Genomic DNA, 23,857 nt, shown 5'->3' with positions numbered 1-23,857 from the left:
AACATTTAACAAATATTTTAAGGGTCTTGCTAACGAGTGCCCCCAGGGCACTCTTTAAGCATTCCATTTAAAGAAATTTTTTATTCAAAAAGTTAAACATTACAATTTTCAATGCATTGACTTTACGCATTCCGATAAAAATTCTATAAAAAACTTACTATTTAAGGGCTTAAAGAGTGCCCCGGGGGCACTATTTAGCATTTGCCATAGTTTAAAAGCATCCAATAAAATTAAAATGACAATCATGAGTACTAAACATTATTCAAACATTAACTTGTACTAAGAAAGAATATCTCTTATATAACTTCAAATATTGCTAGCTTCCGATGATCCCCTGCAAAATGGTAAAAAGAACAAAAAATCAGAATACTCAAAATTCATAATAGATAAAATACACTAGTACAAAGATAAAATGTGGTAATAGAACTTAAAATTCATAACATTCAAATCGAATTCTTATAATAAAGAAGGAAATACACTTACAACACACTTACAATAGGTTTCCACATCACTAGTTTATCTTAACCATCTAATTATGAGGCACCAAGTGCTCAACTCCCTTACGCCCATTACCTACATTGAAAAACAATAAACTAACATAATAGTGATAGTAACAACTAAAAAAATCAGAAACAGAATATAAAAAAAAATAAAAAAATCAGAAACATAAACTTAATTATTCAGCTTAAATATTGAAATATTAATCAATAATAATAGACACAAATAATTCTTCAAAGGCACTATAACTTCATCATTGGACTTGCCATCTTACTGATCATGTACACCCATAATTAGCTTTCCTGATATTATTTCTCTCTTGCCGAATTTTATACATAAGGAAATGACCCATATCAGTACAATAAGATGTGCCATTTCACTGTTTTATATGTCAAGATCAAAACAAAACACGACCCCTATTTCTAATACAAAAATTAGTACGTAAGTTATAATTGTTCCTTATACCACGACCCATATTAGTACGTATGTTGAAATTGAATTACTGATCCAAATATATTAATATATAGCTGACATATTTGGTATAATTGTTCCTTATACCACGACCCATATTTTGTATTTCTTATCCCATTTGATTTGATGCAATTGGTTTAATATTGATAATCTATATGTTTACAAGAATAAAAATAATTTTTTTATATTATACGCAATTTAAATCGACAATTTTTTTTTTTAAAAAAATTAAATTTTTTATATTAAGAGACCATTTTTATATTTTGCACAGGGCCTCCTAAAACCCGGAGACGCCCTGCATATACTTGATCATTCTACAAGGATCTCTCATATAAGCAGAAACCTTAATACTAATGTGTCCTGCAATGAGACAAAAGGTTAAGAGTAAAATAACTTGCCTACCACATAGTAGAATTCACTATCCAGTTACAGAACCCAAATTATAAGTGATAAAAATGCATCAATTGATAAGTTTCAAGCATTATTGACAATGACATGGAGAAGGGGCTCATCAAACAAAAAGCTACAAGTCTCAATATTGCAGCACCTTGGGAAGATTGTCATCCAAATGATTAGAATAGAAACTATAGCCTGATTTTGGAATGGAAGCATTTCATGCTCTTTAATCATAGTACGTTGTTGTGCTTGTGCATGCATTGCCAAATAAAGCTTCAAATTCTCATGACACTTTAATTTCCAGTTCCAAGGGAAAGATTCCTATATTGCAATATCCAGAGTTTTGTTATTGATAAGTGATGGTATTTTCGCAAGTGCACGAAAGCCACGTAGTAATAAAATGTGAGTTGTCGATCCACAGGGATTGTGTGATTAAACGAGTTCAAAAGTATCTATACACATTATGCAAAAGTAAGACATGTATCGGGGGTTTGATTGAGTGATCAATTGGTAGAAAATCGTGCTTAGAGATAAATGGAAAAGCGAGGTAGAATCATCGGAATCATCTAGTCTATAGCTAAACCACATGCAATCTACAATATCATAGGAATTACTCAAGTGTTCACAACTAGATCGACAAAGTAGTGAATCGCAATCTCTTGTCAAAATCCACTCTATTCGTTGTCGATGTTCCCCCTCTCGGGTGCTAAGCTATCTACAACGAATGAGGTTTAAGCGCGTCGATCGTTCGCTACACTCTATGTCTCAATCTCTCGACCGGAGACACTCGAGTATTAAATGCAATTCAGTTCAGACATTAAATCAATACTCTCGCACGTGACTTAACTCGAAATCATTATAACACTAATGAATGATTATAAAGCATTAAGAACAGATTTGCATTAGATGAACACTATGAAAAGAGTAACTTCTTACAATATTGCAGATTACAAGTAATTCATCTACATCCTAAACTATCCTAGATCCTACCTCCAAAAGAAGCTTAGCTCCTCATGTTGCTTCGTTCGCGTCATAGCTTCAACTCCATGGCTTGAGAATCCATGCTATTGAGGTGCTTGGAGCTATCCTCTGGAGTCTTGAATCCGAATCTTGAAGTATCCAAAACCAGAATATAGATGAAAGTTGCAGAATTTTCCAACCCTCCAACAGAAAAATGCAGAATCCTTATATAATGATCGCGACCACGCCGCGCGCCAGATCTATCACGCTGCGCGTGGTTGCAAATCCTTCAACTACGCCGCGCGTGTAACGGTATCACGCGGCGCGTGATCCAATCTGAGGTCTCTGATCTTCAGCTCTGCCATCTTCACGCCGCGCGTGGTCAGTGCTACGCCGCGCGTGATCAAGTCAGAGAGCAATCCAATTCCTGAACAAAGCTTCACGCCGCGCGTGGTCAGGTATCACGCCGCGCGTGATCAAAGTGAAAACTTGGCTCCCTGTGATCTCCATCACGCGGCGCGTGATGGGCTACGCCCCCAGTGTAGTGAAAATCAGCAATTTCCTGCAATTTTTCTTGTTTTCTTGTAAAACAAGTAATCAAGCTTATGATTAGATTTCTCTTATATTTATTGCTTAAAACCTACTAAAATGCATTTAATGTTGCTAAAATAGGCATGGATTAGAGAGTGTGACGATCCGTCATCAATAAGCCAATGAGCAGAACACTTAATGGAACATTGGCCTTAATTAGAAGAATTTTTTGAAAAAGAAAAAAAATACAAAGATAATAGGGTTTGGAAGAGATGGTTCAATACAAGGTGGACATCTTGTCTTGTTATATATAATATCCATAACATCGCACGGGTCTGATTAGCTGTAAGATATATAATGATTAAATAAGATATGATAATTCCAATAATGTAAGGTATATGAAAAAAGTTGAGTAACATTAAATGATAGTTCAACAATAATTTTGGATAAATATTCATACAAAGAAAATTATGTTATATTATGGAAGACTTCCTTATAGACCACATTCGAAGTCTTAGTCGTATCTTCACCGTCGTCATCGATGATCAATATTTTTAATCCTTTTCTAGAAGTAACTCTTGAAATTGCAACATACAACTGACCATTTGAAAACACTGGCGACGGAAGATATATCCCAACATGCTTTAAAGATTGTCCCTGACTCTTATTAATAGTCATCGCAAAAGAAATCATTATAGGAAATTGTCTTTGTTGAAATTTAAAAGGAATTCTCACGTCAGATGGTATTAGAGAAAATCTAGGTATGAAAACCTGATCACCAATATTACTTCCTGAAATAATTTTTCCTTCAAGAGCACGTTTTCCCAATCTCGTAATAATAAGTCTTGTTCCATTGCATAATCCTAATTTTTTATTCAAATTCCTTAATAGCATAACTGGAACTCCAACTGTAAGTCTCAACTTGTGATTTGGAAGTCCCGACGTAGAAATCGTGTTAAAAAATTCGGGAGTATGAACATCATCCACTGTTTGACCGTCTACATTTTGTGTGAATGGAGTATCATAACTCAAATATGTTTTTTCTTCACCAGCAATTATAATCCAACATATAATCATTTATTGTGTCGACTATTGAATTTTTAGGAGCTAGTATAGCTCTATTTTGGAAATACGTTATATCGTTCATGTTTTGTAAAAGTTGGGGATAGGTGCTTTCAACGATAGAAGCAAGAGGATCACCTGAATTTGGAATCAATAAATCTGATGGAATGTCAAGTTCTAAATCATCGTCGTTGTCATCTCCAATTTCTCAATCGCCAACACTCAAAACCCATTCAAAAAACAATCTTCTTTGTTCAACGTCTGCACTCGAAGCACCGTCGAGAAGCCTCATGTTTTTACTCAATGTTAAAACTTCACAAAAATTCCAAAGAACCGAAGAATTAATAGTAGCATGAACAACTTCTGGCCTTGTACCTTTGGGTATTACTGGTAGAATTTATCTAAAATCTCCGCCAAAAACAACAACTTTTCCACCGAAGGGAATATGTTTATTTTTTCATCAGCAGACTTGAGAATATCTTTTAAAGTTCGATCAACAGCTTCGAAACAGTGTTTGTGCATCATTGGTGCTTCATCCCATATAATGAGCTTTGCTTTTTGTATTAATAGCGCCAAAGGGCTTTTAGGAACTATGGTACATGTTGAAAACTCATCAACATTTAGAGGAATACAAAACCTTGAATGTGTTGTTCTACCGCCAGGTATAAGCAATGCAGCGATCCCACTTGAGGCAATTGTTAAAACTATCTCACATTTTGAGCGTAATGCGGCTGACATGGCCCTCCAGATAAATATCTTCCCTGTACCGCCATAACCATAAAGAAAAAACACACCAGGTTTGTTTTCGTCAACTCTTGTAATGATTGTGTCATATACTTTACGTTGCTCTGAAGTCATAATTGACATCAATCTAACATGTTCATCAACTAATAATTGTCTGTTATAATTCAATTCGTCGTGTATTAAACTATTTTGTATATCAGGAACTAATGATGTGTCTGCTCTAGGCATTGGAGGATAATCTTTTAAACTCTTCCCACAACTACGTAACATCATCTCAATAACTTCTAGTGCATATTGTATCAATTGATCATCGGTTAATATTAAATCTGCAATGTTAAAATCAAAATAATGAATCTGATTAGTGCCATGACTATGGTTGTGTTTGGTTGTATTGCAAAAAAAAAAATTGATTTAGCAGAATTGAGTTTGATAGATTTGATTTTGGTTAAAAGTGAGTTAAACATAATTGATTTATGTTTTGATACATTAACGTAAAAATAAAGGGTATTTATAAAAAATATCAATTCTTTTTTCAATTTGAAAAAACTACAATTTAATAAACTACATAAAAAATAATTTAAAAAGTGATATAAGCAAGGTTACATGAGACATTAAAATGTGAAAGATGCTTTTTTTTTAATAGATTTCAATATTGTTGAATGTGTTATAGTATGAGAATATATATATATATATATATATATATATATATATATATATATATATATATATATATATATATAACTTTCAAAATCACGCGCGATAATAACTTTCCAAATCTCACATGATAATTAATTTATGATCCGGTAGGAAAAAAATCATTGATCAGGAAAGACATAAAAATATTTCGTGATGAATAATATAGTCAACAATAATTTTGATATGATATACTTTTAAATGCTTATCAATTATTGCACATAATTTTAATCACAATTGGTATACTGCTATAGGGAAAACAGGAAAAACAAATTAGGGTTTAAGATTTGCTTGTGTATACACGCTTATAATATAAAAGATAATAATACCTTAAAAAAAAAAAACATGAATATAACTTTTGTTATCGCACATCAACTTTTAAGAAACTCAAAGCAGGGAAAATTAAAAAGTGACTACAAACTAGTCACAATAAGTAGTGAGTGGAGGAAAAAACAAAATAGAGGGAGATGTTTTTGCAGGAAAAAAAAGTAGTAATAATATTTGATTAATTTTTTTTTTGTGATTTGTAAAAAAAAAATGCGTCGGATCTGTTGGTCTCTAATAATCGATCTCCAATCCGGTCTCTATAATTGCGTAATGATCGATCAAATATTTTTTGACTTTGACCCTCGAAATATTGATCTCTAAATCCGGTCTCTAAAGCGACTGAAATATTGTTCACTAATTATCTGTCTCGAATTTTTGACTTTTACATTTGAAATTTTGGTCTTTAAAGTGATCGTAATTTTTCGGTCGCTAAATCGGTCTCTAAACGCGAACTTTCTAGTAGTGAGCTTTTGAAGGTCTTAGACTTTGAAGGACACGTCAACATCTGAAGACTCTGATGGGTCATGGTCAAGCTTAGAGTCAACTTTGTCTTCTTCTGATCATGTGCAGAATCAAACAAAATCATCAAAGACAAATTTGAATGAAACAGTAAATTCCATTTTGAGCTAAGGAATTTCAAATGTCTTTCAACAACATCTTTACTTACTATAAAAGATAAAAGTTGCAACCCTAATTGGATGACATCATGCATGATGTCATTGGAAACCCTAATTCCTTTAAGAATGTTTATCCATCATGGCCAACCATCTTTTGACACCTATAAGCATGTGTGGGCCTATCATGTGTAGTCCAATAGTGATATGACAAGTGTGTCATGATCTTTGCACTTAGTGTCTTATGTCATGTGTGATGCAATAAGCCTAATGCTCATGTGACAATTGTGTCTTGGTGATCACTCAAGAAGCTTTCGGAACCTCCATCTTGCATGCATTGACCACATATATCTTCTTCAAGCCAAATGACACCCTAGTCAAGTGATAAGTGTAGTGCTTCTACTTCATTCTCTAATATCCATCCATGGTTTTGCATTCCCTAATCAAGTGACAAGTGTAGTGCTTCTTCTTCAAACCAAAAAACAACCAACACAAATTTTTACACAAAAAAATAAGTAAGAGTAGAGGATTCAATCACTTTGTTTAAGAGTTTGCTCAAGCAATCCATCTATTTAAGGTGCATCAAGTTAGAGCAAAAATCATGCAACTATAAGGAAAAGTAGAGGATTCAAACACTTTGTTTAAGAGATTGATTTTGAAGAAAATGAGATTAAAATACTTATGATTGTTGTTTATTTTGTTTAAACTTGAGAGCACTATCAAGAAATGTGATGAATATGTTGTAACAATATATGTTTTTCTAAGCATGATTTAGTGAAGCTTAACAAAAAAAATTAATAGAAAAGTTCATTGGTGAAGGTGAAAGAAGAGAGAAGAGGGAGTTTTCATATTAGAGAGAGAAAAAGAGAGAGAAAATGAATGGAAAAGCGATCAAATTTGGGTATTTTGGGTATTTATAGGGACTAGATCCGGTGTACGTGCGCCTACGGTAGAAGCGTGCACCCACGCCATCCTGACCTTTAAGCTTTAACAAACGATCAAGTGTGCTTCTCTCCTTATCAGATCAAGGCAGTCTGATTAATCAAACAGCCACGATATCCCCTCCTTTTTTTTTCTTTTTTGGCGTCCACTGGACTTGGACTTTGTTTTTCCCTGGTATTTACACCCCCAAATTTTATTATTTGCACCCATTTCCTTCTTTTTTTTAATTAAAATTAAATCTTTTAATTTATTTTTATTTTCCTATTTTTGTTTATATTTTTATGCTTCCAAATCACAAAAAAAAAATAATTAGGGACTTTAAACAAATTTATATATATCTTTTAATTTATATATATATATATATATATATATATATATATATATATATATATATATATATAACAAAATATAATTAATTTTCATATAAATCAATTGACTTTAAACAAATTTCAAGCTGGTCATGCCAATCCTTAATCCTAAAAAATAAAAACAAAAACGTGTACCTTTATGAATACGTACTATACCAATTACTCAATGACTAATTATTTGTAATCAATATGACAATATCCCTAGAAAAAAAAAGTGTACTCATATGAATGCTATTTCTAAGGGATTAATTATGAATGCTATTTTTTAGGGAGGGTTGATAACTAATTATCTCTATCTAAATCTTTCCATATTTTTAGTTACACAATTTAAGTTTTTCGCCTTCTTCTCTAAATACTATTTTCTTCCAAGAGGTGATTAGATTTGTAAAACAAAAGGAAAAAGATAATTATTGAAAATCAATGACCCATCTCACCACACAAATGAATTTTGTTGATTTCCGCCAACTTATGATTAACTTATATCATTCCAACTTATGTTTTACGATTAACTTATATCATTTATGTATTACTTTCCATCTCATTTATTTACCACCATTCCATTGTTGGTCTTTGAATATGATGAGACTCATTCGCGTGTTAAATTTGATTAATGTACCACTTTGCTCATATAATTGGGTAGTATAACTTTGTTAATAAGTATTTTAATATCAACATTCATGATTAACAACGTCCATGATTGACATATATATTGCGTTCCGTTAAACTCGTGCAACAAATGGGCATTGCTCATATAATTGGGTAGTATAACAATTTGTTAATAAGTATTTTAATATCAACATCCATGATTGACAACGTCACATATATATGACGTTCCGTCAATCCCATGCAACGCACGGGTAGTCGACTAGTTATCTATATCAAGGAAGATATCAACGGTTTTGGATCAAGCTTCTTGAGGACTCAAATTGGGGCACTTATTCTTCTCCAACTGGTCTCTTATGTTGGCCTATATAAGGAGTTGAAGACTTGAAGAAAATTAAGACTCTGGACATAATTTGAGAGTGCAAAAATTCTGTCAAAATTCAAGCTCAAATTTACACTTAGAATTTCTTAATCAAATTTCTATCTTAGAAATTCTCAAGTAACAGAGTCTCATTGTATTGTATTGCTTAAAACCCAAAACACTTCTTTCTTTATTTGATTAAGATAGGGTGTGAAGAGTGAGCATTGGAAGTCTCTGGTTTGAGTACTTGAGCATTTGAAAGTCTTTTGCTTGTTTGCTTGAGCAAATTTGTAATCTTGTGAGATTATACTAGAACTCCTTTGAAAGTGTTTTCTCTCTTTCTCTCACGTCTCTCTCACTTCTTTGTGTTTTTATTCATATTCAATGCAAACTCTCTTCATAACTAGGTCAGATTCTACTTCTTGTTCAGAGTCTGACTTGTCTAAAACACTCAGAAATTGAAAAAGCCAATACAATTCAACCCCCTTCTTGTGTGTTTTCTCACCTTCACACACGACATTGTACCATGAGGAAATTCTCATTGGTGTAGAACTAGATTTAGTTTTATTATATTTTAGGTAGATTTGTTATTTTTATATTTCACCTTGTTTATGCTGATTTTTGGTAAACAACCGCTAGTTTAAATTGAGAGATCATCTAGTAAATCTCGGGACAAGTGTTTGTGCGTTGGATTAAAAGAGTTTTGAATGTTCATCGAATACAACGTTTACTTGTTATAAAGAACGATTTAATGCAAAAAGGTTTAAATACAAATGATTGTAAAAAAAGGTTTGAAAGATAAAGTTTACAAGAAAAACATGTAAATTGCAAGTTAAATGTAAATGAAAGGAAGTTCACTCGAATGAGAGAACCATTTAAATGCAAGAACGTAAGTTTGAAAGTAAATACTTTGCAGAAAATTAACTTTGCATTGAATTGTAAATGTGTATAAATAAAAGATAATAGTTCACAGATTCATACATGTTTCTCGTTGCACTCGTTTCTCGCGTTAGCATAGGTACTTTGAGTTTGTGTATGCGAATTGTGACCCTGATTTCGACTAAAAAAATAGTATTTATAGATACAAATAAGTAATTGTTGCCTAAACGTTCTACTACTAATCTTCTGCCACGCATCTTCCTTCGTTTGAAATGAAACGTTACTTGAAACGCTGCAACCGTCGAAATCGAACTGCACTTTGAAATGAGAAAATATTCTAAGTCCACAATCATTAATATTTCGACTTAATAACTGTAATCGAAAGGAATAATGATCGAAAGACATTATTTGCTTATAACAAAAAAACTAAGTTATTTCTTCATCTTTCGCCTCTTCGACTTCAAAGCATGATAACACATCCATACTTTCGAATACTTTCCATTAGAACTTTTTTATTCTTAAAGAATCCCTTTACCTTCATAAAATGAGAAGATTAAATACAATCTCTCTTGTTCTTGAAGACATTTATGTCTCCCTTTATGAAAGTCAAAGTTAATGGACTTTTTGAATAGAGTCAACATTGTATCAAACAAAAGATTAAATGCATATTTTAGCTCGACTAAAATATGGGATAACACACCTAGATTAGTTATTTTTATATTTTAGGTAAATTTGTTATTTTTATTTGTTATTTTTATTTTTACTATCTTTTAGGTTGATTTGTTATTTTTATTTTTCCCTACTATTTAAGCAAAGAAATCCCAAAATCTACCTAAAAGATAGTAAAAATAAAAATAAAAATAACAAACATAGCTAAATAAAAACAACAAATATACCTAAAACATAAAAATAACTAATCTAGGTGAAATATAATAAAATTAAATCTAATTAAAATAATAAAATATTAAAGAAATCATCTTACATGGATGAAAAAAAACTTAAAATTCTTTACTATACTATTTCCTATAAATAGTAATAGCGATTTAGCAAATGAGTGAAACAGAATTCACTACAAATATACAACCTCAAAAAAAATCATTGTTAACGAGAAGTAACCCGTTTATCTAGCCTCATGTTTTTCTTACATAACCCAAAATTAGATTTTGATCTATTTGGTTTTGGAGTATAAATACCTACGAAACATTGTAATCATAATCGGGGGGCAATTTCTTCTATCTTTCTTGTTTTCAAGTGCCACCCAATAATAACAAGTGTTCTTTCTTTCCGTTTTGTTGGCCTTGGGGTTTAACTTCGTTGCGAAGTTCAATCCCAATTTTCGGTCAACATCTTCCAATAAAGGAACAAAGAACCGAAACAAATTTTAAAAAATAAAATAAAAATGGCGAGATCACTCAACATTTTCCTATTTTTTCTTTGTTTGGCAGTCATCACGCCTACATTGACTGCCAATGAATTAGAGAGTGAGGAATTTTGGAAGGAAGAAAGACCTGAGTTTGATCCATATTGGGAGGAAAGGTCTGTAGAAGCAAAAGAATTCAATCACAAAGCTTATTTCCCTGATCCTTTTGCAGTCTCTGGCAACCTAACTGCTTCTATTACAGAGTGAGCACTTTTCTACTTTCACCATACAAATTTATATTCACAACATATTCAATTTCATAAGATAAACATGGTGTGTGATTAGTGTTACGTAAAATTGAATAAAATTAATTTCGATATGTTTGAGCCTTGTTTTAGCAAACTAGTGAGCATGTTGCTAATTACATTACATTACACTATATCATATCATATTCATGACACATTAAATTTCATAAGATATGCATAGAGTAAAAATTTCTTTTGTGTGTGTCTATATATATAACACTCTTTTTACATAAAATAAAATTCTATTTATTTTAAAAATTTATTAAAATAGTTGAACGATTTGTTAAAATGCTTTTACACATACTTTTGATCATAACATAATATTTTTTTCAAAAGCATTTGTAGAAATGTCTGAAATCAATAATATAAGATAAATTGCGAATTCAATGTTCTAAAAATTAGAAGAAAAAATATATATATATATATATATATATGTGTGTGTGTGTGTTTTTGATGTTTTTGACAAACAGAGTCATTGCTGGAAAGAACTTAAGAAGGAACCTGAGGGGAAACAAAGGGGGAGGACAATGTCTGGCCACAAACCCCATTGATAGATGCTGGAGGTGTGACCCAAATTGGGCTGATAACCGCCAAAAACTAGCCGATTGTGTCCAAGGATTCGGCAGAAACACCCGTGGAGGTAAAGGCGGTCCAATCTACGTTGTCACCGATCCTTCTGACGATGAATTGATGGACCCCAAACCCGGCACACTCCGTTACGCAGTCACACGTAATGGACCCCTTTGGATCACATTCGCTCACAGCATGCTGATCACACTACAACAAGAACTTATCATGAGTAGTGATAAGACCATTGATGGTAGAGGAGTCGATGTTTTCATTGCCAATGGTGCTGGTATTACCATTCAATTTGTTAAGAATATTATCATCCATGGAATTAAGGTTTACGACATTCAAGTACGCGAAGGTGGTATGATTAGAGATTCTGAGACCCATTATGGTTTTAGGACTAAGAGTGATGGTGATGGTATTTCCATATTTGGTTCTAGTAATATTTGGATTGATCATGTTTCCATGAGAAATTGTACTGATGGTTTGATTGATGCAATCATGGGATCTACTGCTATTACCATTTCCAACGGTCACTTCACTGACCACAATGAGGTGATCAATTAATTAATTTGTTTCTCGCGCTTTCACTTGATTGACATTTTCATCAACCATAACTGGACCAGAAGATTTTTAGTTCCTTTTTTCTTCATCAACAATTTTCAGTGTGTTTTTTAATTTAACCTTGGTTTGTTTTTGTTCATTGAAGAATTAAGTTTCTTTATTTTGGATTTTTGTGCAATGTAGGTGATGCTTTTTGGTGCTAATGACAATCATAAAGATGACAAGATCATGCAAATCACATTAGCATTCAACCACTTTGGAAAGAGATTAGTACAAAGGATGCCAAGGGCAAGATTTGGTTTTGTCCATTGTGTTAACAATGACTACACTCATTGGGAAATGTATGCCATTGGTGGTAGCTCGAACCCTACAATTATCAGTGAGGGTAACAGATTCATTGGCCCAGAAAACAAAATGGTAGGTAAAGACCTTATTAATTCTAAAGAAGTAACAAAGAGAGAATACACCGATGAAAGTATATGGAAAAACTGGCAATGGAGATCAATCAACGATGAATTTTTGAACGGCGCTTACTTTATTCAATCTGGACCAGAGCTAAAGGACAGACCATTTTCAAGGCAAGACATGATAACAGCTAAACCAGGAAGTTATGTTGGAAGACTTACACGATATGCCGGAAACCTACGATGCATTGTGGGTAAACCTTGTTAATTTTTTGTCGTTCTGTTATTGTTGCTACTACTCATTGCTACAATAGTGGCATGTCAAAGGATAAAAAAGAACAAAGAGCAATAATAGAATGACTTAACATAGTTTCCCAAATAGATTTTTTTTATTTTCTTGTTTACTTTTCCTTCAATTTCCTAATAGGAAAGGATCAGTCAAGAAATCTTACATTTTAATGCCACATACATGTACTAGAAAAGGAGTGTTCAGTTTTGTTGCCAATGAAATTTTTTAATTCTTTTTGTCATTTTACTTTTTTTTCCTCCAATATTCTTTCCTTTTATTTTTTAATTATATAGCATTACAGAAACAAAAAAATAAAATACAAATCCAACGTAATAATGTACTTTTAAACATATTATTATACAGTGATTAAAAAAAACATATTATACACAGCGAAAAGTAATGATCCTATTTTCAAATGGAATGACTGAAGAAATGCAGGAACATACATATATATACACTAATGCATATAAGGCCTTTGGTAACATCAAATAATATGCAACACCTGTATAAAAGTGTTACTAGATCCTCTAATTTAACACATGTGACATTTTTAAGCCAAATGTTACTTTGTGTATTATGGACTTAGTAAAATAATTTTACACTTTCAACCAATTCTAACCATGTTTTTTGTCACATTACCGACTTTCTTGATATAATATGGCAAAATAATAATTATTTATTAGACGATTGTGTAAAACTAAATAACATCATCGGTGCATATCAATTAAACTATTTTCAATATTTTCAATTTTTAAGCCAAATGTTACGCTTTTTCAATATTTTCAATTTTCACTTTCCCTTTTCGATGCTCTCCCTTCGCCTCCACTGTTTTCCCGTTCAATCTTCGCCGCAGCCTCTGCCACCGTCACATCAGGATTCTCCGGCAACTCCGTTGGTTTTCTCCGCTGAACGATAAAGCACATTTCGGTCCAAGTATTCACAATGAGAGAAGTACATTTCGCAATTCATCAAACACATTTCGTTGATTTTAAAAAAGCGTGAATCTAGTTTATCCGTGAGTTTTTTTTTTTTTTTTTTGAATTGCAACTCAATTTCTATTTATTCGTTTTCTATTCAGTTCTTTCAGATCAAATTAAAACCCTAATTTTGTATTCTTTGGGAAATTTCATTGTGACTATTTTTTTAAATTGATTTGTTCAAATTTTTATTGCTTAGGAAGACTCTGTGCAATATTGATGGGTGGAGATTTTCTAAAGATTCATGCAATTTTGTCCCTTGATTTGCAAAGGAAGATGATAACGCTGAAACAGAGGTTCAAGGTTCATGGCTTGTTTTTACATTCCCAATGAAACTGTATTTTTACATACATTGTTTCTTCTTTGCATTATTAACAACTTGATTTTCAGGACAACTAAATGATCATAAAATTTTGATTACCATAGCTTTTCCATGAAAAGTTTTGTGTTAAACTTCTTGACTGAACATGTGGTTACTCGATGGTACCGAGCTTCATAGTTGCTTCTTAATTCTTCAGAATATACTGCATAACGTTTTTGACCAAGAAATAGTTGTTTAATTTCAGGGTCTCTACAAATCAGGAGTTTGAAGAGCTTGATGTTTATCATTCTGCAGCTTTGTAGCCTTGCAACATTGGTTTTATTGCTGATCAATTTGACACCAACACAGAAAATGGAAGGGGAATTTGAGAGCTTCTATAATTGGTGATACTTCACTTTTACCATTACACTTGTAGCACTCACTAGTTAGGTGGTCATGATTTAAATCACAATAGGCTTGACTACATAGGTTCCTTCATTTATCAATATTGTTCATAAAGTAACATCACGAGTGGTAAAACACCATGGTTTGGTGGTCATAATTGAAATCATATTAAGCTTGAATACTAGATGTGGAGAAGCTATTGGACATAGTAGGCACTAGATGAAAAGCAACTTGGAGCAACTTGATCATACTCTCATGCTGCTAATGTCTAAACTTGAGAATTGAACTTTTATTAATTTACTATTATTATCTCATGTTCATGGATATATGGTTGCATTCGCAGACTTAGGTTAGTTCAATTGAAGCTGCTCAACAATAACTGAGAATAAAGATTACTTTAGTAATACATTCTTGTTTGAGATAGTAGCTTAACTGGTTTCACATGTGGCTTACTTTAAGGCTATATGCTAACAAGTGTCTTGCTGTAAGGTGCTTCATTTGGTTGAAGGTTTGATGCTAATAACTTGTCCTCTGTGTTCAAATTGATAAGGGTTACATATTTATTTGATTGCTTATGACTTTTATGTTTTTGTTGTTAAATTATGTTTAAAAGGGATGAAGATTTGAACCATTTTCTCACTGATTTGCTTTATATATCTAAGCTCAGATGATACTCCATCACCTAGCTCTTCTGTCACCAAGAAGATTAAGGTTTTCATTTTCCTTTGTCTTTTAGTGTTGGTTATCTCTCTCTCTCTCTAACCCTTCTAATTTCTCTTAAGAAGATATATGTGAGTCACAACAAGATAATCAATTTCTCATTATATTATTTGCACAGCCATATGATGGAGCAGTACAAAGGAGCATCATTTGTACAGTTGAGCCCTCACAATTTTGCTATAGCAGACATGTTCTAGTGAGTGTCTCTGTTGGCAGTGTGTTGCACGAGACAACATTATTGCATTGTTCTTTCATGAGATATCTAGCCTAGAACAACTTGTTTTAGAGGTAAGCTTGACCTACTTAAAAGTTGGGAATTATTTTGAAATCTGTTTTGGAGGCATTTATGCTCTGTTTTTCAATTGAGTGTCAATACAGTCTTTGTTTATAAGATATTTCTAAGCATATTGTTGTTATTTATGGAATGTTTCTGCATTTCGATATGTCACTGAAGTAATTTCTAGTTGCTTTAGCTATGACAATGTCAGAGTTGGTGCATAGTTATGACGAACTATGCAATTTCTGGTCTCTTTATGTAATGCTAGATTTCTAGTTTATTATTTCAGATCTTGTTAATATGTTTTCCTTGTGGCTGCAACTTGTTAACAAAAGTTTAATACATGTATGTTTTCACCTCGCTTGACTTAATTAAATGATTGACATGTGTGTCTTTCTGCATGTATCTGTGTTCATTCTGTGTTACGTGTCACCTGTATCATAGAAATAAGTTTGTACTATTTCTCCTTTTCTCATTAGACTTACTTTGACTTCATAGTTACATGTACATTTCAGGTTAAAATTGCAATGATAGGTATTCTAGGAACATGCTTTGGACTTGATTTCTTGATTTCTGTTCAATTGGGATGCCACACTTCATAAAAGTTTCTTTATAGTTTCCTTGTGATAGTTCCTTATAGTGAGGTTTTGCAAATCTCAATATTATTATATCATCTTTGAGACTGTGTAGGAGGTGGATGGAATAGTTAAACCAATAATGGTTTTTTGTTTTCGAGTTATAGCTCGACATATATCATTGTGATACCTGATGCTTTACATACATTTTTTATAAATTGTAGCATTAAAGCTCCATGTAAGATTTTATTATGAATGCATCTTGAAACTTTTATAGCATTTGTACTTTCTTTTCACTTTTTATTTTATTAATTTTGTTGTTTTGATCATTCATATAAAATAACTCTTATGATAGAGTTTTCTATGTAACACTTTATCCTCTGTTCACTTATTAAAATGTGTGACTATAAGGTGTAACATATTACATATATATTATAAAGGGTGTGTGATATTGTGATTTTTTTTTTTTTTTTTTTTTGATAAGCTGTGATATTGTGATATGTTAGAAGATGAAAAATCGGTTACAAATATAGTGTAATTGGTGTAGATTGGCTTCAGATGTTTTAAGGTTAACTATAAATTAGCTACGAAATTATTTCATAGCTACTTGGCCACTCAATTCATGCTCAAGTTTTAGCTAAACTCATTTGCTATAAATTGGCTACGAGTTAGCTACTAAATAAGTAACATTTTTTAGATGTTACTAACAAAACTTTCAAGTGTTACAAAATAGTAACATGGGCTTTATGCAACATGTGTTCAAATGTTACTAAATCTCATATTTGTTATAGTGATAGAGCGCATATCCAGTGAAAAAGAGTATTTTATATGAGAATGGTGAGAACTAAAATTTTGTTCTTCAGAGGACAGATGTTGTACATGATGTCTGACATAACTTGTACGACAATATGACACAACAAGATAAACAATAAAGGAAACGACACAATCAATTGTTTACTCAGTTCGGTGAAAACCGCACTACTTCGTAGGATACCAATTCAGGAAAGGAAAATCACTGCTTTGAATCGGTACTTAGACTTACAAGCAACAACAAACCCCTATGTTATCCTGTGCCGTTTGTTTATCCTGGTGCCCTTTCTACCTAAGGACTGCCCCTAAGTATGAGAACCCACTCACTTCCTTAATCCCTACTGACACCTCTAAAATATTTCCTTATAATAATATTGCTTGTATGCAAAGTTTCTAGTGCTTTCTTACTAAATTTTGATTTTTTTTTTATCCTTTGTATGCCCAATAGCATAGACAAGTGGAATTATACCCATTTTCATGACTTATGACCAAGGCATGCAATGATGATGTGGATGAGTGTTTGTTTAGAGAAGAGCTAGTGGAAATTATTGCAACAAGAGTTACAATTTCGTGGGATTGGCCATTATACACAGTACACACTAAAGATCATTAAAACTCAACTAAGTACAAGAAAGAGAAAAGAAAAATCAAAAGCCACCAAACTGAAGGCTGTCATGGCCCGTGCATGCTCTCACACGGCCGTGACAGTGCCAAATGTTGTCAGCTTCTCATAAATCAATCTTATCTCTTTGTTTTCCCTCTACCAATAATCTTAATTTTTAGTTCATATATAGTTCTTAGTTATAGTATAGCTTAGGCTCGTGGTTTCTCACCAAGATCAAGGGTGAGTAGTCCACTTTGCCTTTAGCGTGGGTTTCTGTCTGACTCTAAAATGTTGTTTTTTAGTAGTGTCACTTGATTCTATGTTTTAATTGTCTTGTGATTATAAATACATGTATGTAGATAGTGACCGAACGACCGAAAGATGAAGGTCGTTGTTAGACAAATAGGATTAGACAAAGTTACCAAAAGCGTGAAGATAGCCTAGGTGATTTTGGGGCATTGGGCGAAAGGATTATATATAAATTGTGCTTAATAAGGTTCATTCATTATCTCTCTAACCAAATGGATTGGGGTAATATATGAACACGTAATTGACTCGAGAGGGTACGAGTTACAAACCAGTACCCCGTTCTTAAACATATTTGGTGTCTTTAGAATAAGGGAGGGAATGCATAACCGAATGAAGAAACCTTTGAAAAGCTCAACACTTGTTGTGGCGAATTTGTAAAGATTGCTTACCAACACGGATGCGCTTAAGAATCACCATATTCAATGTCAAATGGAATGTCTTTTGTGTTTACAAGCACCGGAAGAGGATTGGCGTTTGTTATTAGAGTGTGAGGGTAGCCAGGAAGCATGGAATGTCGTGGGTTTGAATCATATTATAACATCAAGATTGCAACTTTTTTATAATATTTAAGAGTTGATTTTTCATATTTGTTGCAAAGAAAGTAAGGAAATGATTGGGAAGATGGCTATGTTATTGTGGGTAATTTAGCAAAATAGGAACAATTGTGTATGGAATGAAGCAAAATTTGGGCAAGACAAGCAGTTGCACAAGCGGCGAGTATGTGGAATGAGTGGGTAACCGTGAATGGTCTAACTGTTGCTGAAACAGGTGCAGCAATACAACATACAGCAGACCACACATCAATCATGTGGCTGCCACCTACACAAGGCTACCTAAAATGCAATGTTGATGCAAACTTATTTGAAACAGCTAATGCAATAGGCTAGGGCTAGGGGTGGTGCTTATACGATCATCAAGGTTGATTTATGTTGGCAGGTTCTAATGTCATTCAAGCTAGACTCAACACGATTAAAGGAGAAGCTATGGCCATGAAGGAAGTTATCAGTAAGTTGATACAAAGAGGCTACTCTCATGTGATCATCGAAAGCGACTCACAAATTGTTATTGAAGCTATCTCTTCTCATCGACATAGATCCTCCGAATTTACTAATTTAATTTCATATATTAAATCCTTGTTATTATTAGTTCCCAACATCGAGGTGAAGTTTAACTTGTTATGCGTCAAGCGGTCAAATATATATGGTGGCTTATTCCTTAGCAAGAGCGGCATATTTTTTTTTGAACAAGTCAAAATGAGATATATATAAATAAATAAAAAAGTCTATCAGCACAAGACGTGCCAAAAAGACTAAACAAGGTTACAAATAAAGTCCAAAAATACAGGAACCAAAAGAAACTAAACAAGGCCTAAGCAAAGCAAAGGACAAGACCACCAACTATGGCTGTTCAAAGCTAAAGTGCTACTCGTCACTTTCAACCACCTATAAGAAAACGTCTTGATCTTGTCCAACATATGATGCACCGAGTTTGCTGAGCCCTTGAACAATCGATGGTTTCTTTCAGTCCACACAACCCAAACACAAGCAAGCCATATGAGCTGCATAAAAGAACGTCGTGCTCGAGAACCACCTGCTGAATCCGTAAACTGAATAAAGTGGTCTGAAAGAGTCTGAGCAGTCACCACAGAAGAGCCAATTCAGGAGCTGACAAGAGACCAAAGGAAGCCATAGAAGCTGCAAGAGAGGAACAAGTGCTGAGCCGACTCAACCTCTCCACAACTATAAGTACAAAGATGAGCCTCCGTAGATAAAATCCCTCGTGTAACCAGGTTTGCTTTGGTAGGTAACCTGTCCCGTAATAGACGCCAGGCACAAATAGAAACCTTCAAAGGAACCTGACGATGTCATATAAGACCTGACGCAGCATCCAAAGTAACTATTTTCGAGTCGATTCCTCATTGTATTAGCAACTATTTGATTAATGATATAAATTGAATTTGTTTCTTTAAAAAAAAAAGTCTAAAAAGAAAAAAAAGATCATAACTGTGAAAATTAGTAACAGCAAATTGGCAGTCAAAAGTAACTTCCTCATGCTGGGAAAATATTGAACCTACCCATCATAAACGCCATCTAGGAGGAAAGAAGAGAAATGAATTGAAATTCTCATTATTGTTACAATTGGAGTAATTACATTCTCTATTTATAATTATAGGTGTTAAGATATGTAAACTAAGTGTTAAGCACTAGTATCTAGCTGATTAGTGCCTAATCTAACTAGCAGAAATGATTCTGTTTATGTGGACTAGATAGAACTAAGATAGTGACTTTTTTTTTTTTTTGATAAGCATTGACTTATCCTTATCTTCTATATTTGAGTGTAATACCATCTAAGGAAACAAATATGTAAATATTAACTTAAAAGTGTTAAAAAATGTTTCATTTAATTTTTTGGAAGTTTAAAAATTATTATTTTTAATACAAAATTTCTATATCCGCGAACTTTCTTAATTTGAATTGTGAACAAATATTAGTAATTTTAATTTTTCTTTTTCTTTTTAAATTCCTTTTCATAATATAATTTTAAATTTTGTACTAGTAATATACAATTTGTCTATATTTAATTATTTATGCTAACCACGTGAATAGGATAATTCATAGTATGTATTTTTTATTTCACAAAAAAACTCCGTCAAAGACTGAAACGAGAGATTTGGCTATGAATTAAAATTTTGTTGAGTTCTGAGAAAATGTGGCACTTGAAGAAAATACACTTGAATCCAATTGCATTTTCTATCACTATCTTTGTGGTGTTTTTTGGTATTTGTTCATTAGAGGGTGTAAAATTGTTGTCTAGATTGAAATATCAAGGGGTTCAAAAGGGACAATTAGGATCTACCCTTTCATCTTACAAGGTAATATATAATAATATGAATGAATTTTTTGTCAACCTAAGGTTAATTAAGGTTTGATTGATTAATATTTTGTTTTGTGTTGTTGATTTTTTACATGTACGTAGGATGAGGGTATATATAAGCCAATGGTCTATAATGGATTAGTTAACAAATTGCCTGTAAGAAGATCAATGCAAGGAGTTGGAAATTTGGAGAAAGTTGAAGAAAGTCTTGCAAAAGCAAGAGCATTGATAAAACAAGCCTTGTTGAGAACCAATGATATTGTGCCTCTTGAGGACTCTCATGATTATACTCCACAAGGAGACATCTACAGAAATGCTTTTGCTTTTCATAGGTATGATTTTTATTGATTTTGTTTTATGTGATATGTTTCACTAAACATATATAATATTGGGATAATCAATCAGTGGTTAGAGCGGGTGAAGTAACAAGCTAAGATCCGGAATCGGTGTGTGGGTTTCCTCAATGCAAACCCTACTTCCTCAATATCTTGGGTTAACAAAGCGTGTAACCGGGTTGCACATGAGTTAGCTAAGTAGACCGAGTTTGAGCCTGCCTATAAGAGATTGGCCCAATTTGGCTCCTCCTTGTATTACCCCCCTTACATGTCATGCTTTATTTTAAATTCTTTTGAATTATAATCTTTATTACTTATATATGATATGATATGATATAGGAGTTACTACTTAATGGAGAAGCTCTTTAAAATCTTTGTGTATGAAGAGGGAGAACCTCCTCTTTTTCATTATGGTCCTTGCAAGAGTATATATTCAATGGAAGGAATATTTATCAATTTATTGGAAAGCAATACTATGTTTCGGACTCAGAATCCAAACGAAGCTCACGTCTACTTTCTTCCATTTAGTGTTGTTATGATCCTGGACAAACTCTTTCACCCAGTTATTCGTGACAAAGCTGTTTTGGGGAGAACTATTGGTGATTATGTTCATATTATATCTCACAAATATGCATTTTGGAATAGAAGTTATGGAGCTGATCATTTCATGCTTTCTTGTCATGATTGGGTACTTATTTTCATTTTTCTTCCTCTAATTACAGTGCACTAATTCAAATCCAATTTTCTTTTTGGTCGTCAATTGCACATATTCACACACAACATATCGTTGACTGTTGGATTGAGATCGAATGATCCATATTTTATGTTTTAAAATACTTTGTTTGAAATCAAAACCGTCAATTTCAATGCAACGGTCACTGATATGCTAGTAGCATGAATACAGTATGCTTATATTTTATGAAAAAATGTTTGTGCATAGGGACCAAGGGCAACATGGTATGTCAAGGAATTATATTTCATTGCAATTCGAGTACTTTGCAACGCAAACATCACCGAACATTTCAATCCCGAGAAAGATGCATCATTTCCTGAAATCAACTTAGCAACAGGGGAAACAACAGGTCAACTAGGTGGCTATCCATCATGGAATAGAACTATTTTGGCTTTCTTTGCAGGGGGAATGCATGGCAAAATTAGACCGATACTTTTCGAACATTGGAAGAACAAAGACAAAGATATGTTAGTTTATGAAAAACTTCCAGAAAATGTTTCATACCATGAAACAATGAAGATGAGTAAATACTGTCTTTGTCCAAGTGGGTGGGAAGTGGCAAGTCCAAGAATTGTTGAGGCAATTTATGCGGAATGTGTACCTATTATAATATCACAACAATATGTACTACCTTTTAGTGATGTTCTTAATTGGAATTCTTTCTCTGTTCAGATTGAAGTTAGTGAAATTCCTAAGCTTAAGGAAATTTTGTTGGGTATATCTGAGGAAAAATATATGAGATTGTATGAGGGAGTTAAGCAAGTGCAAAGACATTTTGTTGTTAATAATCCTCCTAAGAGATATGATGTATTCCATATGATTATTCATTCTATATGGCTTAGGAGATTAAATGTAATCGTGAAATGAGTAATCTCCTCTGGTTGTGGCTTAGTCATAAGACAATGAGTTGTATTGTTGGTTGGTGTAATATACACTAGTATAACAAATTTATAATTCTAACATAGAGATAAATATTTTCTTAAAAACAAATTTCAATAAACATCATTGTATTATTTTAATACAATGGATAATCCACAATATACCATATTAGTTTATGGTATCTCAAAATATTTCATGAATCACAATCATATACGGATCTACTTAGAATATTTCTAAGTGACATCAGTTCATCTATTAACAAAATAAAACTACTTCTATATTATTCTCATAAGCACCAAATTCATTTAGCATCACATTAATAGCATCTGCCTTCAGTATCACAAGTAGCTTCTATTTAACCTCAAGTTGATCAACATTATGCATAGGTAAAAAATATCATCACAGACTCACAGTGGCCTCTAAAAATTAAATTGTATAATTCAAATATATTCTACTTATTGTGTCAAGTAAAAATTATAGGATAATTCAATTTTATAATTCAAATATATTCTACTTATTCTATGCTAAGTATTATTGGTTCATATAGCTTGCTACACCAATGTTACTGTGTGTTAAGTACAATCAGGCTAGCATTGGTTCATATAGCTTGTTACACCAGTTTGATGCATTACATCAATGATGTTAATCCAGGAAATGATTTTTTGGGTATTATTATATACTTTAAAATAAATTGTGGGGGATTGTAGGATATTTTGATCTTATAATTTATTTTAAAGTTATTTAAAATAATTTTATAAATGGTTTTAAAAGAATTAATGTTGTTGTTATTATTATTATTAATGATTTGTTATTAAAACTTAAACGTGTGTTTATATGGTCAAACACGTTATACTTTCAATTGGTATCATTACCCTTTTATTCCTAGTTAATAGCCATAATGGTTAGATTGAAAGAGAGAGCTTCCTCATTTTAACTGATTATATAGATAGATATAGGCGGACGGGGTTTTGTGTGTGAAGAAGTGCACATATATGTTAAAATTTTGTCGTTGTAGTCCACTTTGCCTTTAGCGTGGGTTTATGTCTAACTCTAAAATGTTGTTTTCTAGTAGTGTCACTTGATTCTATGTTTTAATTGTCTTGTGATTATAAATACA

General features: G+C 32.6%; 2 protein-coding genes and 1 long non-coding RNA gene across 6 annotated transcripts; all 3 read left to right on the top strand.

The window, feature by feature from the left end:
* Positions 1–10,662: 10,662 nt before the first annotated feature.
* On the top strand, positions 10,663–13,269 carry LOC123897072 (pectate lyase-like). The gene is made up of 3 exons (XM_045947575.1): positions 10,663–11,072; positions 11,585–12,239; positions 12,432–13,269. Exons 1-3 carry the CDS (start codon positions 10,849–10,851, stop codon positions 12,918–12,920), a joined length of 1,368 nt encoding a protein of 455 aa, XP_045803531.1. The 5' UTR covers positions 10,663–10,848; the 3' UTR covers positions 12,921–13,269.
* Positions 13,270–13,730: 461 nt separating this feature from the next.
* LOC123897071 lies at positions 13,731–16,475 on the top strand. 4 transcript variants are annotated; one of them, XR_006804779.1, is made up of 6 exons: positions 13,731–13,892; positions 14,118–14,221; positions 14,485–14,623; positions 14,968–15,335; positions 15,463–15,632; positions 16,137–16,475. It is a non-coding gene; the product is annotated as an uncharacterized LOC123897071 (long non-coding RNA). The 4 variants fall into 4 exon arrangements; XR_006804780.1 differs by having other exon boundaries at positions 14,118–14,214; positions 14,485–15,335; XR_006804777.1 differs by having other exon boundaries at positions 14,485–15,335.
* Positions 16,476–20,280: 3,805 nt separating this feature from the next.
* On the top strand, positions 20,281–22,815 carry LOC123897070 (probable glycosyltransferase At3g07620). Its single transcript, XM_045947574.1, has 4 exons — positions 20,281–20,791; positions 20,896–21,125; positions 21,468–21,816; positions 22,069–22,815. The coding sequence occupies exons 1-4, from the start codon at positions 20,627–20,629 to the stop codon at positions 22,726–22,728; spliced, it is 1,404 nt and encodes a 467-aa protein (XP_045803530.1). The 5' UTR covers positions 20,281–20,626; the 3' UTR covers positions 22,729–22,815.
* Positions 22,816–23,857: the final 1,042 nt, after the last annotated feature.

The sequence above is a fragment of the Trifolium pratense genome, linkage group LG7 (assembly GCF_020283565.1).
Source record: "Trifolium pratense cultivar HEN17-A07 linkage group LG7, ARS_RC_1.1, whole genome shotgun sequence".
Classification (NCBI taxonomy): Eukaryota; Viridiplantae; Streptophyta; class Magnoliopsida; order Fabales; family Fabaceae; genus Trifolium; species Trifolium pratense.
This window is presented reverse-complemented; position numbering and strand designations above follow the sequence as displayed.

Coding starts and splice junctions, on each gene's coding strand:
- LOC123897072 (XM_045947575.1), top strand. CDS start 10,849: ATGGCGAGATCACTCAACATTTTCCTATTTTTTCTTTGTTTGGCAGTC. Junction 11,073..11,584: donor CTAACTGCTTCTATTACAGA/GTGAGCACTTTT, acceptor TTTGACAAACAG/AGTCATTGCTGGAAAGAACT. Junction 12,240..12,431: donor ACTTCACTGACCACAATGAG/GTGATCAATTAA, acceptor TGTGCAATGTAG/GTGATGCTTTTTGGTGCTAA.
- LOC123897070 (XM_045947574.1), top strand. CDS start 20,627: ATGTGGCACTTGAAGAAAATACACTTGAATCCAATTGCATTTTCTATC. Junction 20,792..20,895: donor CTACCCTTTCATCTTACAAG/GTAATATATAAT, acceptor ACATGTACGTAG/GATGAGGGTATATATAAGCC. Junction 21,126..21,467: donor AATGCTTTTGCTTTTCATAG/GTATGATTTTTA, acceptor GATATGATATAG/GAGTTACTACTTAATGGAGA.